Source organism: Strix uralensis, chromosome 4, assembly GCF_047716275.1.
Source record: "Strix uralensis isolate ZFMK-TIS-50842 chromosome 4, bStrUra1, whole genome shotgun sequence".
Classification (NCBI taxonomy): Eukaryota; Metazoa; Chordata; class Aves; order Strigiformes; family Strigidae; genus Strix; species Strix uralensis.
Window position 1 is genome coordinate 93579151 of NC_133975.1, and position 13846 is coordinate 93592996.

General features: G+C 43.4%; 1 protein-coding gene across 3 annotated transcripts in view; it reads right to left on the minus strand.

Moving 5' to 3' along the window:
* RGS6 (regulator of G protein signaling 6) overlaps positions 1-13846 on the minus strand; it is a 288338-nt gene that overhangs the window by 49779 nt on the left and 224713 nt on the right. For all 3 annotated transcript variants that reach the window (XM_074867962.1, XM_074867960.1, XM_074867961.1), the window contains exons 10-14: positions 13428-13502; positions 11159-11257; positions 10013-10074; positions 5550-5660; positions 2226-2351 (exon numbers count right to left, since the gene is read on the minus strand). In XM_074867962.1, the coding sequence (XP_074724063.1) occupies positions 2226-2351; positions 5550-5660; positions 10013-10074; positions 11159-11257; positions 13428-13502 (473 nt within the window). The remainder of the gene's footprint in view (positions 1-2225; positions 2352-5549; positions 5661-10012; positions 10075-11158; positions 11258-13427; positions 13503-13846) is intronic.

Here is a 13846-nt window from a genome sequence, read left to right on the forward strand (position 1 = left end):
ATGCTTTACTAGTGTATTTGATTTTCTAAGTGAAAAAAAAATAACAAAACATGAACTTAAAGGCTGTGCAATCAAGCTCCTAGTTGGTGTAAACGAAGAATGACATCAAACCTGCTCCCTACCAGCAAGGACCAGAACCCGCCTGACTGCATGCTCAGCTGACAGATTTCCTCATCCTGGGAGCAGGCACAGTTCTGCCAGTGAAACTGCGAGCTCTCTGGCCATCTCTGCTAATGATCACTGGGCCTACTGGAACAGGACTGCCCCAAAGAAAGAATGTGACCATCCACGTGCTGAGACGGCACCAGAGCACCACAACAAAGCCTCTGCAGTGTAATTCACTGCGGGTTTTTACTGGATACCACCGTATCTAGGGCAGTCAAATGACATTATTGCTGGATCCTTCTGTGTCTCCAGGACTAACCAAGTGAAGGAGCAGGTGAGGACTGTTGCAGATATCCATGAAGTGCCTCTGACCTGCTGTAACCTCAGTTAAAGAGCAAGGTTAAGGATCCCACACACGAGTACAAGAGCACAGTCCGGCACCCCGACACCAACTTACACCCTCACCTTCAGCACAAGCCAGTGGCTGCAGCCTGCCCTGATGCCAACCCCAAGCCATCTGCCCTGCTGGTAACCACCATCTTCCTGCTTCTGCACAAATGCATGGATGTGGCAGTAAATTTGGCTGTTTGTCACATGCAGGCATGAGTCTGAACTGTAACCTCAACCACTGAGTATCAGCCTCTACCTGTGCAGGCTGCCTCTCTGGCTGGCATGAGCCCTCTCCCATTTTCTTTGGGCTTTGCAGCACCAAAGCAATGAAGCTAGCATTAAATGTCCGCAATCCTGAACACTAATCCCAAGTTTTGTCCCACTCCTGTTTCAAGCATAATCCCGGGAACCCCTGGGAACCCCACTTTCTCAGAGCTCACTGTAGTGTATTTGCTTCTGCTGATAGGGGACCTGTTGTCGTTTGGTTGTATCTGAAAGATACAACAATACACCAGCTCTTCCATGGACCTCACCCTCTCCACAGCAGGAGAGCTGCTTTCCCTAAAATAAACTTCAGGGTTAGTGTTGGAATTAGAGTTAAGATTCAAGACAAGGATGATAAAACCTGTGACAATATCCTGATTAATGCTAGGACAAGCAGGGGACTCAGATCCTTGCTATGTACGCAGGGTTGTGGCTTTAGCTTAGGGTCTATGGGGAATATCTAGTTAGACCTCTCTTTGTCAGTGTGAGAAGATACCTGGTATCAATATGGGAAAATTACTTAATACAGTAGTTCTGGGGTATGCAGGGGTGACTAATGAATCCTAAGGTGTTGAGTTTGGCACCTAGTTTTGCAGCTGGAAAGGCTGAAGAGATAGGCATACTCTTTGAAGCATTGCTACTCCAGAACGAAGCATGCTGTTGGCACTTCCAATGTCTTTTCATCAATTCTGCAATGGCACTCTATCTTGAAGCAACGTGCTAGGGACAGAGATGAGGTTTAGAACAGTGTTATGGACAAGGCCACAGCAGCTGGACCTCCTAGGAAAGGTTTTGTCTTCATCTAGTCACCAAAAAACTGGCAACTTATTACTGCTGCCTATTCCTGCTGCAGTTGAAGTAGCAGAATTGTCCGCATGAGATTTATACTCTTAGTCTGATGTAGGATCATATGGGTGTCTACATAATGTTTCATAATAGAAGTTTTGTATTCTTCACAACATGAGAAGCCAGGTATTCAGAATCCCCACACAGAGAGAGTGCTATTAAGGTGACAGTCAAGCTCTTGAATAGTTCGGAGGTGCCAGAATTAAAAGTAGGTGCTGGAGACCTGATATGGTGACTGCCAGTACTGCAACAGTTTTTAGCCACATGATCACCATACTCTGTTTCCCTCACACGACCCCTGCCACAAATACACATGTAAATCCTATATATTATTAAGGGGCTTAATAGTGATATGCTGTGCCTCATCACATTATTACAACTTTGCAAGTCTTTGCATGCGATACTTGACAACACTGGCTCTGCTGAACACTGTTCCTGAGATTACTTACATAGTTCTAGTGTAGGCATCCATAGCAGTGCTATGGGCCAAATCCTGCCATTCTCAGCTTTATTCAAATGGGTGTTTTTAGAAGTTCAAGGCAGACCAAGTATTGCCCTTCACCTATCCAAGAAACTAGGATTGGTCCCATTCATTTAGTTCAAGTCAAAAAAGGTTTCACCTGAGGTTTTCTGAGCTGAATTCTGATTCCAGGAAACGAAGGAATTGGTCTCGTCCTACTGGGTCCTTCAGCACCTCATCCATGGAGAAACCCCATCTTTTCACACGCTGCTGACTAGGTTCTTTGCTGTTTGGAGAGAAAAGGGAAAAAACAGATGGAATGTGCATTTCAGCCTGCTGTCTGAGCAGCTGCTGCTGTTTCTGCTACGCAGCAAAGGGAGGAAGATTATCAGATGAGGAGATGGTGTTTTTTTCTCAAGGTTTTGTAGAAATACAAGTTAGCAAATAAAATACAAAAAGAAGTGATAAATATCAGGGTCACCATTAAAGCAACTGTACTATCTGGGCGCTATGTACACAGCAAAAGAGAGACAGTGAGACATGATTTTCAGAGTAATTTCTGGTAGGTTTCATGTAAAGAACAGCATATCATACTTGAATGATTATCCATTATGCACTTCTTATATATCTTCTCAGATGTATCTTGGGATTTCTTATACATCAAGGCAGAAATTTGCCAGCAGTGTTCCCTGGGTCGCTGGTGAGCTCCAGAGCATCTCCTTGTGTCCCACACAGTGCTGGCTGGTCACTTGGAACTGGCTTCAGATTTTCAGTTCCACATTTGCATTAAAAAAGCAGTTTCACTAAGAAGCAGTGCAGACAAGATTTCTAAAAATGATTACTGGTTTGTGGTCTTTTATTTTTCAGTGCCTCTGATTTTTGGATGCCTAAGTCTTGGAAGACTAAAAAGCATCTCTCTCCCACCCTCCAAGATAATCAGACTCTTATTTTGTGTCTCAGCTGGGACACTGAGATGCAGAGGCACCCTAAAATTACTAATAACCTTTCTGCTAAATTATTTCTTAATATAACCCCACTTACATAAGCTGTTGTTTGAATTACCAGACATGTTGCAGATATGCCTATGGGGAGAGGCAGTGCCTGGGAATCACAACGAGGATCCTACAAGACAGTCCGCGCATCAGAGCGTAATCTGGGCTCACAAAGTGTTTGAAAGCTTCTGGTGTGATGGTGCCATACTATGAGACAACCATTAAAATACAGCTCAGCTGCTCACGTTTGTGACAGTAGAGCCACTGTTAACAGTACATATCTATTAAACTACATGTCTTGTCATGTAGGTTACATGTCCACAGCGATTCCTAATCCTGGAGCCTTAGGGGACAGTGGCGATCTGTGCTGAAGACAAATAACCCAAAGGGGTAAATAAAATGCCCGCTTTGATTTCCTCTTGGTGTAAAGACTAAGCAAAATTGATGGGCAAGTCCTCACTTGAAGTGCAGAGCACTTGGGATGGCTCCTCCTGCACTCACCCAGGAGCCAGCAGCGCTGCGGACAAGGGCACAGATGCCATCCTACCTGCTAAGTGAGCCAGCCCAGACATGGGGACATGAAAGCCATGTTTGTGCAGAGCTATGCACTAGCTAAGCTGAATCTACAGATCTGTAGCTGCTCTCCTTGCTCCTGCACAATGTTCTAGCATGAACGAAAAAGCCAAAGTGCTGTCTAAAATTGAAGGCTTTCCATGGTGTTTCCTGAGTGCCATGAAGGATGAACTGTAGTGGCACAGGGCTGTCCAGGCTCGGCAGCTGGCCCTTACCATTAGCAGTGAGAGGCTCTTTGTTTTCCTGAGCAAAGGCTCTGCTCTCCTAACTGAGGAAACAGCTTTGCAGGCAACACAAGGGCTACCGCAGCTCTCGGGGATCATTTAATTATTCATGCAAGTTGCAACTAGATGCAGATGCAGTGAGTTCTCTTACAATAGAGAATAAAATGGAAATACAGAGCTGTTTGTTCTTCCATCTCCCAACAATACAACCTTCTCTTTTTCATCAGCAGGAGAATCACCTTCCTTAACTCTGAAATCATAGCAGAAGCCAAGCATTTATTTTAAATTCCTATAAAGTCTGTGACATCATGTTAATTGTATTCTTCAGGAACACAGACATCTTTTCTGGGATTTGCAGATACCTCAACAGATGTGGAAATAATGGACGGCTGGATTACCCTGTAGGTGGGGGTTCCTCCAGAGAAGTATTTTGCAGGGCTGTATCTAGTTCTAGCCCTGCTAGGGAGGATGGAGAAAATGAGAGAAACTGACTAAAAAGAAATCCAAAATATTAAAATTATGTGAAGAGGGGCAGAGATTCCAGAGCAGCAGGTGAAAACATTTTTCACAACCCAGACCACATGGTTTTTAAACAGGGAAAGAACTTGTCCTCTTCCTGGAACACTGATTCACTATGAATTGGCTTTCTTAGGCTGGTAGTATCTTAAAGTTTACATTATTATTCAAGAACACACAGGATTAGGTTTGGCATTCTCTTTGCAAAGATTTGCTAAAGTGAACTCCCAGTTCAGATTTGGTGCTGAACGGCAGCAGCTAAACACTAGGAGAAGCTGCTGAGCAATCGCAGTAGTTGGCCACAGGATGTGAGAGAGCAAGGAAGGTGACATGTGGTGTGGTGATGCCATTCAAACCTGCTGCAATAGCTGCTAGGCATAGAGGCAGGCAGGACAACTCTAGCCCCACTACAAGGGCTGCGGATAGCCTGTGACGGCAAGAGATGTAGACACCAGCCCGACCTCCCTTGCACCAGCATCACATGGGCAAAAACCAAACTAAATTGTAGTGCTGTGCTTGCTTTTTGGAGAAGCTCTCCAAGGTGCAAGGCACTGGAGGTCCTACAGTCATTCCTCCTCCTTTTCATCTACTAGACACCGTAACAGAGACAAGCCAGCTTGTTCACTAAGAGGTGAGGCCCAGCTCCCTTTGTCAATGTATTATAATTCTGACCCGCCAAATCTTACACATTACGTGTGAGCTACACTTCTCTGGCTCCTGTGCCAAATCCACCTCTGCACAGTGGGAACGGCCACTGCCCTATAACCCATGCTATTCTGCCAGCAGCATCTCTCATGGGATCCCAGGAGCAGGGCTGGAGCACTGCAGCTGAGGGAGGACCGGAAAGCAAGCTCTCAAGGGTCAAAGGAGCCATGCCGGAGCAAGTATCTCTTAGCAGTATTCTACACCTGTGGAATCTCTGACCTGAGTCTGTGCATGTCCTTGACAGGCATGAGAACATCCATTACCTGACTTAGAATACCACACATAAAGTCATATGGAAGTGGAAAGGCTGAATAATTCACAGAGGAAGTGATAAGCCTCTGTTTAAACTTCAGCTATGTACTTGTATCTTGTAAAGTTAAACATCCAACTTCCTATCCAAGCAGGGCAGTGGGAAGACCATACAAACAAAATGGCAAGACAACTCTAACATTACTTAAAACTACCAATTCTTACCTCATTTCAATGTCCCACAACGCTGCATCATCGCTTATCCAGGGATTGGAAGGTTCAGCAGGAGTTATAAAGGGATCATATTCCACATACTGCTCTGTGTAGGCTATTAAACTGAGAGATAAAACAAAGAAGAAAGAAAAGAAAGAATGAGGGCCTGTATGCTCAGTCACATGTCAGAGAGGTACAGCTTTTCTTTTTCTTTTTTTTGTGTGCTTCTTTTTACTTTTATAGGTATTAATCTGCTTCTCAGCAACCACAGGAGTCCCTTTTCCCAGGGATGGTGCATGCAAGGATTTCTCTGCAAACACCCACCTGCTCACTGCAATATCTTCCTCAAGCTTGTCTCTGTCAAGATGCCCACAAAAAGTCCAATGAGGCAACAACTGCATTGCTATGGTAGGACTTTCACCAGAGAGCCATAGGATGACTATGAAGCACATGTCCTCCTCTTCATTTGCTGCATGTTGCTATTGCCTCTTGCCCTTTTGTTTTTTGCAGATTTTTGCACCCACTTAACTTTATGCATTATGAGTAACTAATCTAAATAAGGTCATGTGCTGTAGCTAAGAATATACTTTAATCTTTGGAGGATCACAGTCCTGAGCATCGACGCTTCAAGATATAGATAAATTTGTTGTTATGTTGGTATACCATTTAGTCTAATGGCACTATTATAAAATACTTCAACAGTAGTTTATAATAATTAACTTAGAACGTAAGTAAATTATATGCATGTTGGAAAAACACCTGGCCCTTATACTGGCTTGCTTCATGACGAGTCAGATAAGATATACAGCCTCTAACCCTCACTAGGATGACATTCAAAGAGCTTCCTGGGAAAAGGACTGTGTCTGATTGCATAAGTGATTCAGGAATTCCACTGGGGTTGGGGCTAGGGGTGCATTTTTACAAAAGAAAGACAGCATATATGAAATAAATCAAAAGAAATTTGTCCTAGTCTATATTGGAAATACTCTAAGGCACTTTTTAATTTTTTTTGCCTAGGTCTGCCAAGTAATTAACTACGTTAATTGAGTCTCATCATTCTGAACAACTAATCTACTTGCACTGTGATTGTCCATGCTAAACTTTACCTCTGGTTTTCCACATCTCAAAAAGGCAGGAGAATGAAAAGACCCTGTGAAACAAAGGGTCACAAAAGGCAGAAAGTTTCCCTGACCTGCTCTACAGTAATTATTTCTTTTTGTTTGTCCTAGCTCTTATCATGAAGCATTAAAATCATACACTTTTGTAACCACAGCAGGTTCCCGTTGCCCCTCAGGGCACTCAGGGCTGTCTCATCTCATTTCATTAATTACATTTCATGACTGCTGTGGGTCAAGGGTTGGAGGAGGGAGCAGCGTCCAATTTCAGAGAGCAGCAGCAATCCCTGAGACATCAATGAGAGAAAGGGTTGTTTAAAAAAAAAACAGCAAAAAGGATCAATCAGGAGATATCTGCTGTGAAACTTGAATTGCTCCTAATAAAATAATAAGAAGGCATCAGAGGTGCTAGTACAAGTACTAGCAAAAATAAAAGGGGAAAAAACTAAATTAAATGAAACAAGCGGGAATTGCTAAGCACATTTTGCCGATTCAGTATAATGACAGCAGTGGAATCATTGCCTCATTATCTTCTTTAGATGGCTACAGGAGGGGGACTATGAAGGGAAAGCATTTCTGTTAGAATGCAAACCTGGACTTTTGGCCTTTCAGGTGACACACTGTAATTCTGGTAGAAAAGGGTGGGAAGCATTCACTGAAGGGTGCAGAGCTTGCCTTGAGAATCCAACTGTCTTGCAATCAGGGGGCCCTGCTGAACCTTCATGGTAACTTTGAGGAGCTGAGAGGATAGCACAGATTTTCATCTAGGGAGCTGAGATTGCTTCTGGTAGGAAGACGTTCTGGTTTTCCCCAGCCATTTCTGTGATGCCACATGTAATGGGATTGCATTAACACTGCACGATGCAGTCAGGGAAAACAGTAGGTAGAATATATTGATATTTTATCTCAATAGTTCTCAAATCCTATTTCCAAATCCTAAACCTGACAGTGTGCAGGTCCCAAGTGGGGAGAAAGGGATGTGGAAGAAAGAAGAAGAAAGTTGTTTCCAAGGTGTCTGGAGCAACTGAGGGATGCCTGCTCCCACAGTTCGTGCAGACCTATTCCTGGAAGGGGCACAGGGAGGAGAGGCAAGAAAACCTTTAGTAGTGGGCATTTATTTCACGGGAGCTGGGGATAACCTTTGGAGAGCTTTTCCATTCCTCTTCTGCTGGACAGAGGCCATCCCATAGAATAGCACGCATTCACGGAAAATGTATGTGATTGGTCTATCACTACTAAAATAATTTATATCTTATTCCTATAACAGATTAGAGAGCAGCTTGTTTCCCTACCACCCCCTGCCTTATTTGCTCCTTGTTACTTCCCTCATCCTGCCTGAAAATGCCTTTGCACTGTACTGAAAAAATGGCAGGTGGTGCCACTGTCAGGCTTGGCTGTCGAAAAGAGCATGCCAAGAAGTCGTCTCCTGCACCCCGATATGCCACACTGTCACTTAAACTAGTCCCAGCCTGAAAAGTGACTTGCTAATAACGGCATCTCCTCACACAGCAGATTTGTTCCAAGCATTTGTATTCAGTGTTTTACATCAGGCTTTCAGGCCACACAGGATTTTATTTCAGGCAATCGTTTGACTCAGGTCACCCACATTCATTCCTCCTCACCCATCCCCACCCCTGCCAAGCCACTGGACACATCAGCCCCTCTATTTCCCTCCTGCCTGCTCCATGACCCTCCACATCCAGGCTGCACTTCCCACCACTCTCCGCACCAAGCCCTGGGACCCTCCAGCAACGCTGCCACCCAAAGCCATCACATAACCAAACACTTCTTCACAAGATATAAATATCACAACCATGATTTTAATTCTTTGTAATTTCAAAATGAAACTTTCAAAACAGGAGAAAAGAACTTTTTGATTGTTCTTTTCTCCTGGTTATCAATTTGCACAGGTTTTCACAGCAATATTTTCTTATCCAATTTGGAACCAGTTAAAAAAAAAAAGCCCAAAGCCCTTTCAAACCAGGAAACTTTTCTGTCCAGTTTTACTGCAAACTAACAGGTTTTTTTTTGGCATTGACAGTGTTATATTTGTAATGTCAGTAGCTCCTTATGAATAACAGGTGTGTTACGTGGACAGGATTCGATGTTCACAAGTGAATGAGTTTTACTGAGTCCATCTTATTGAATAAATACCCACCTAGAAAAAATTCAAGCAAAACAGATCTGCTTGCTTGTAAACTACCAGCCTGGAAATCATTACTGTCTCAGTATATTAAGGCCATTGTAAGTAAATTCAGTACCAAATGTCATTTTTTAGTAAAGCACAAATGTATCCTCTTAATAAAAAAGAACCAGAAAGCCCAAAACATAAATATGAATGTGCTAATTTCAAACAAACAGTATAGTATATGCAGGATTTCAGGGAGCCTCTGAATATTTTCTATTCAACTGGATAAATTTTCATTTTAATCATTAAACTTTATGAGTCAATAGGAACTTTTAATTTGCCTAGTTTAGCACACATATGCTAACTACAGGTGCAGGCACTGCAAAGCACATTTCATAGGGTAATCTGGTTTTAATTTGCTTAAATAAAAATTCCTCTATTATTTCTCTACAAGGCACCAGCCCTTATTCACATCGCCCATGTTCAACACAGTTGTGCTCTAAAACTGATGTTACTGAAGTGCATGCCTATCCCTGCATTTGTCTCAGCAATTCCCCTGCAAATGTCTGTAACTTATAAGTATCTAAGTAAAGGTGCTGTCATTCTCAATTAAATTTGAGTTTATTCTTTACCTGTTTATACTTTCCTACCAGAACGAAATATTCTGCAAGTCAAATTGTGCCTTGATTTGTCTCTATGAGAAATCCACCTCTTAAAACACTGCCTTGAGTAGTCCAGGTACAACCCCAGCACTTCCCATAGGGTTTCATATGTATGAGTGGGAGCAGAAACCTACAACCCCAGTATGAACACGGACATGAACGCAGCTCCTTCCCCAGAGCTGTGCCAGCTTACAAGAGATGAGCACTGAGAGTTCATCCACAAAAGAAAAAAGGGCATTTTCAACTTGAAACAGGAACAACTTTTCTGTAAATAAACTCTAGGGTTGTGAAGGGGAGGGAAACAGAAGTACTGCAAGGGTTCTTTCTTTTGCAAATAACATTTCTTTTGCTTTTACAGTATGACCACATCCTCATTTTTCACCTACTTGTTCTCAGAGGCAGAAGAGTGAGTGCAGAAGTGCCAATGGTCAGCAGACGGGCAGCATGGCTGGTCAAGGAGGGGGAAGCACAGAAAAGGGACCAGCCTTTGTGCGTTCCTGCCCTCTGTTTCTGGAAATGCCAAACTGGACATGAGGAAAGAATGGGAAATCATGCAAATGGGACACTCACCTTTCTGCTACTTTGGACATCTTTAAACAATGCCTCTCTATCTGCACGTTCAGAAAAGTTATCTGAGGAGAGAGATGACAAGGACATTAACAATCCAGGAGCTCTGCAGCATGCACTGATCATATCCCTACATGCTATTGATTTCTCTTTCCAAACAGCCTGAAAATAACTCAGAAGGAAATGGGACCCTTCCCTAGGTATTAGAAGCAGCTTATTAACGGCTTCCAACAGGAGTCTCCATTTCCTATGGCAAAGCCCCAGGGGAAGCTTCAGAAGACGTAATTAAAAGTAGGAAAGGCACATTCCTACTTTGGCGCTGAGGTTCCTAGACTACTCAGGATGCAATGTGATCCCCTTTTTACACCACACTCCTCTCTTCCATTTCTCTAACTGACTGACATCACAAGACCAATAACCATTTTACAGCACATTTGCACTCTGCTATATACTTCATATAGCATATACTATGTTGCCTTACGACTATGTTGCCTATGACAAAAAAAGCTCAAGAAATACAGTGTTCAGGTTTAGTTCAGAAGACCACCCCAAAACTGGATGCCCAAGAAACATGTTTAAAGCTGCCTTTACTAAAATGCTGACCTAGCAATTCTTGCCTGTACTTCAGTGAGTGCTTCTTGTTTCAGGAAAGTAATTTCAAAGGAGAGCTCCCTGTGCCAGGGCAAGGATGTGCGAGTTGGCTGGCCATTCCTTAGAGTGATTGTGCAAATAACTTTTTCCCAATTCCCTAAAAGCTCTGACTGGACTGTTTAATAGTAATGCACCAAACAATGCCTTTCCCCACCACCTAGCCCCAGCCTGCACGCCCGTGTGCTGGCTTCTTCCCTAGCTTTTGTCACTGCCCACTTTTCAGATATCCTCAGTGATCTGGAAATTAATCTGTCTACTGGCCCACAGAGAGAGCAATAGTAGACTCAAAGGTCAGTATTACCCATAATATGTATTGTCATACAACTGCACTGCTCAATTAATATATATATATCTTTAAATACTACTTTACGTAAAGTATGTGAGGATTAAGGACAGGTAATGCATACAATTGGTTTTGCTGACATCTCCATAAATTCATGTGGGGGTTTTTTGCAGGTAACAGTTCTCAGAAGAGTTGCCATATAGCCATCTACTTACCTGTTTCCGGAAATCCTCTTTTGTAGTTTTGCGTACAGGTTGGGAGGGCATGTGTACAGGGCTTTGGGGCTGAGACTCTTCTGTAACCCCGTATACTGACTGTGAGGAACCAATAAACAAACAGAAGAGATTACGGCATTTTTCTCTGTCACGCAATAAGGAAAAGTGCAGTATGCAAAACAATAAGGTAAGAAGCCAGCAATTTCCTACTATTTATATCCACACAGGTCAATAATCATTCAACCTGGAGTAAAATTTACAGATCAGACTGTGCTTACAGGTGCCTGCATTTGGAAGATCTGCAGGCACATTAAGAAAAGAGTTTATTTTAAATGTTAAAATACAGCTGCTAATTTTTAGGAGCTCTGAGAGCTGTGTGTGTCAATGCTTGCAGGATGAACACTGGGAACGGTTGTTGTGGTGAACCAAGTGGAGAAAGAAAAGACAAGAACCTAATCCTATGCCATTTTCTTCCACTTGGTTTAATGTCTTGCTGTAAAACTTATCAGTGGATAAGGAATGGACTGGATGGTTGCACTCAAAGAGTTGTGGTCAATGGCTCAATGTCCGAGTGGAGACCAGTAACAAGTGGTGTTCCTCAAGGGTCAGTATTGTTTAATACTGTGCCTGTTTAAACATCTTTGTTAAACCAGGGCTGTTTAACGTCTTTATCAGCAACACAGACAGTGGGATTGAGTGCACCCTCAGCAAGTTTGCTGATGACACCAAGCTGTGTGGTGCTGTCAACACACTGGAGGGAAGGGATGTGCCATCCAGAGGGACCTGGACAGGCTGGAGAGGTGGGCCCGTGCGAACCTTATGAAGTTCAACCAGGCCAAGTGCAAGGTCCTGCACATGGGTCAGGGCAATCCCAAGCACAGATACAGGCTGGGCGATGAGCGGATTGAGAGCAGCTCTGGGGAGAAAGACTTGGGGGCATTAACAGATGGAAAACTGACTATGAGCCAGCAATGTGCGCTCGCAGCCCAGAAAGCCAACCACATCCTGGGCTGCATCAAGAGAAGTGTGGCCAGCAGGTCGAGGAAGGTGATTCTCCCCCTCTACTCTGCTCTCATGAGACCCCACCTGCAGTCCCGTGTCCAGCTCTGGGGCCCCCAACATAAGCACATGGACCTGCTCGAGCAGGTCCAGAGGAGGCCACAAAGATGATCAGGGGGCTGGAGCACCTCCCCTGTGAGGACAGGCTGAGAGAGTTGGGGGTGTTCAGCCTGGAGAAGAGAAGACTCTGGGGAGACCTTACAGCGGCCTTCCAGTACTTTAAGGGGCTACAGGAAAGGTGGGGAGGGACTCTTGATCAGGGGGTAGAGGGACAGGACGAGGGGTGATGGCTTTAAACCGAAATAAGGTAGATTTAGATTAGATACAAGGAAGAAATTCTTTACTGTGAGAGTGGTGAGACACTGGAACAAGTTGCCCAGAGAAGCTGTGGCTGCCCCCTCCCTAGCAGTGTTGAAGGCCAGGTTGGACGGGGCTTTGAGCAACCTGATGTAGTGGAAGGTGTCCCTGCCCATGGCAGGGGGGTTGGAACTAGATGATCTTTAAGGTCCCTTCAAACCCAAACCATTCTATGATTCTATGAACTACAGATTGAATAAAGAGCTTAACCAGGTGTCAATGGGCCAAGTTCAAATGAACCTCTCAAAACGAAAACCTGAAGATTGACTTGTAGTCATTCATTTTCAGAACAGAGACATGCACTGAAAACAGTATCAGTTACCCTTTCATTTAGTGGTTTTGCTTTTTATTTAACATTCATAAGAGACATGTGAATAGCTCTGATGCAATTTAACTTCCAGTGGAAGTTCAGGAGTCTGGTGTCACCTCCAAAACTAATATAATACACAGAAGAGCTAAAACTTGCTGGAAGTCAAAGGCACCCAAGTTGCTAGTGATCCAGCCTTTGAAATGATTCAGGAGAGTAAACAACTCTGAAAAATCTGTGCCCAAATCATTTCTGAAAATGGGACCTAGGTACTTTTGCCAATTGCTTTTAATTTTATGGGAGTGCAGAGCCAGCAGACATCTGGGACACACAGCTCCTTAATGCCCTTCCTAGCTATACCAGTCACCCAGTCTGTACCTCTCTTCTGGTAAAACGGGAATAGTAAATTCACAGATTAGAACAAAACAGAACTGATACCTGCAAAATTCTTTTTTGGTTCCCATTGGGAAACTCTGATATACTGTAGCAGTCAAGCGTGACCTGCATTTAAAAAACAAAAAACAAAACTAAAAACTCAAAACTGACCTTTTTCACCTTCTGTGGGTTTTTCATACGACGACACTTTCTAATGTCCATTTCTGTGGTGTTCACACAGCCCGGCTGAAAAGAGGTGTTAATCGTATTACTCCTCTGTTTACAGTCCATATGCTACTTTACCTTTCTAAAATACACAATTAGATCTTGTCCAAAATTCTTTCCTGATGACCCATAAATTATTGCTAAACAAGATAGTACATATACCCGAAGTTGGCATCTCAGCATCAAAACCATTTACTTATAACTTCGGCACCAAAAGGAAATGTCTTAGCTAAGAGGAGAGCTTTATCTAGGAAGTCTGAGCCAAACTGCGTAAGCTGCTTTTCTTCTGTATGCAGAATAATCTTCAAAATGACACGTTTATCATATATTTCTGTATTGGGTCTGGCTGAGATGGAGTTAATTTT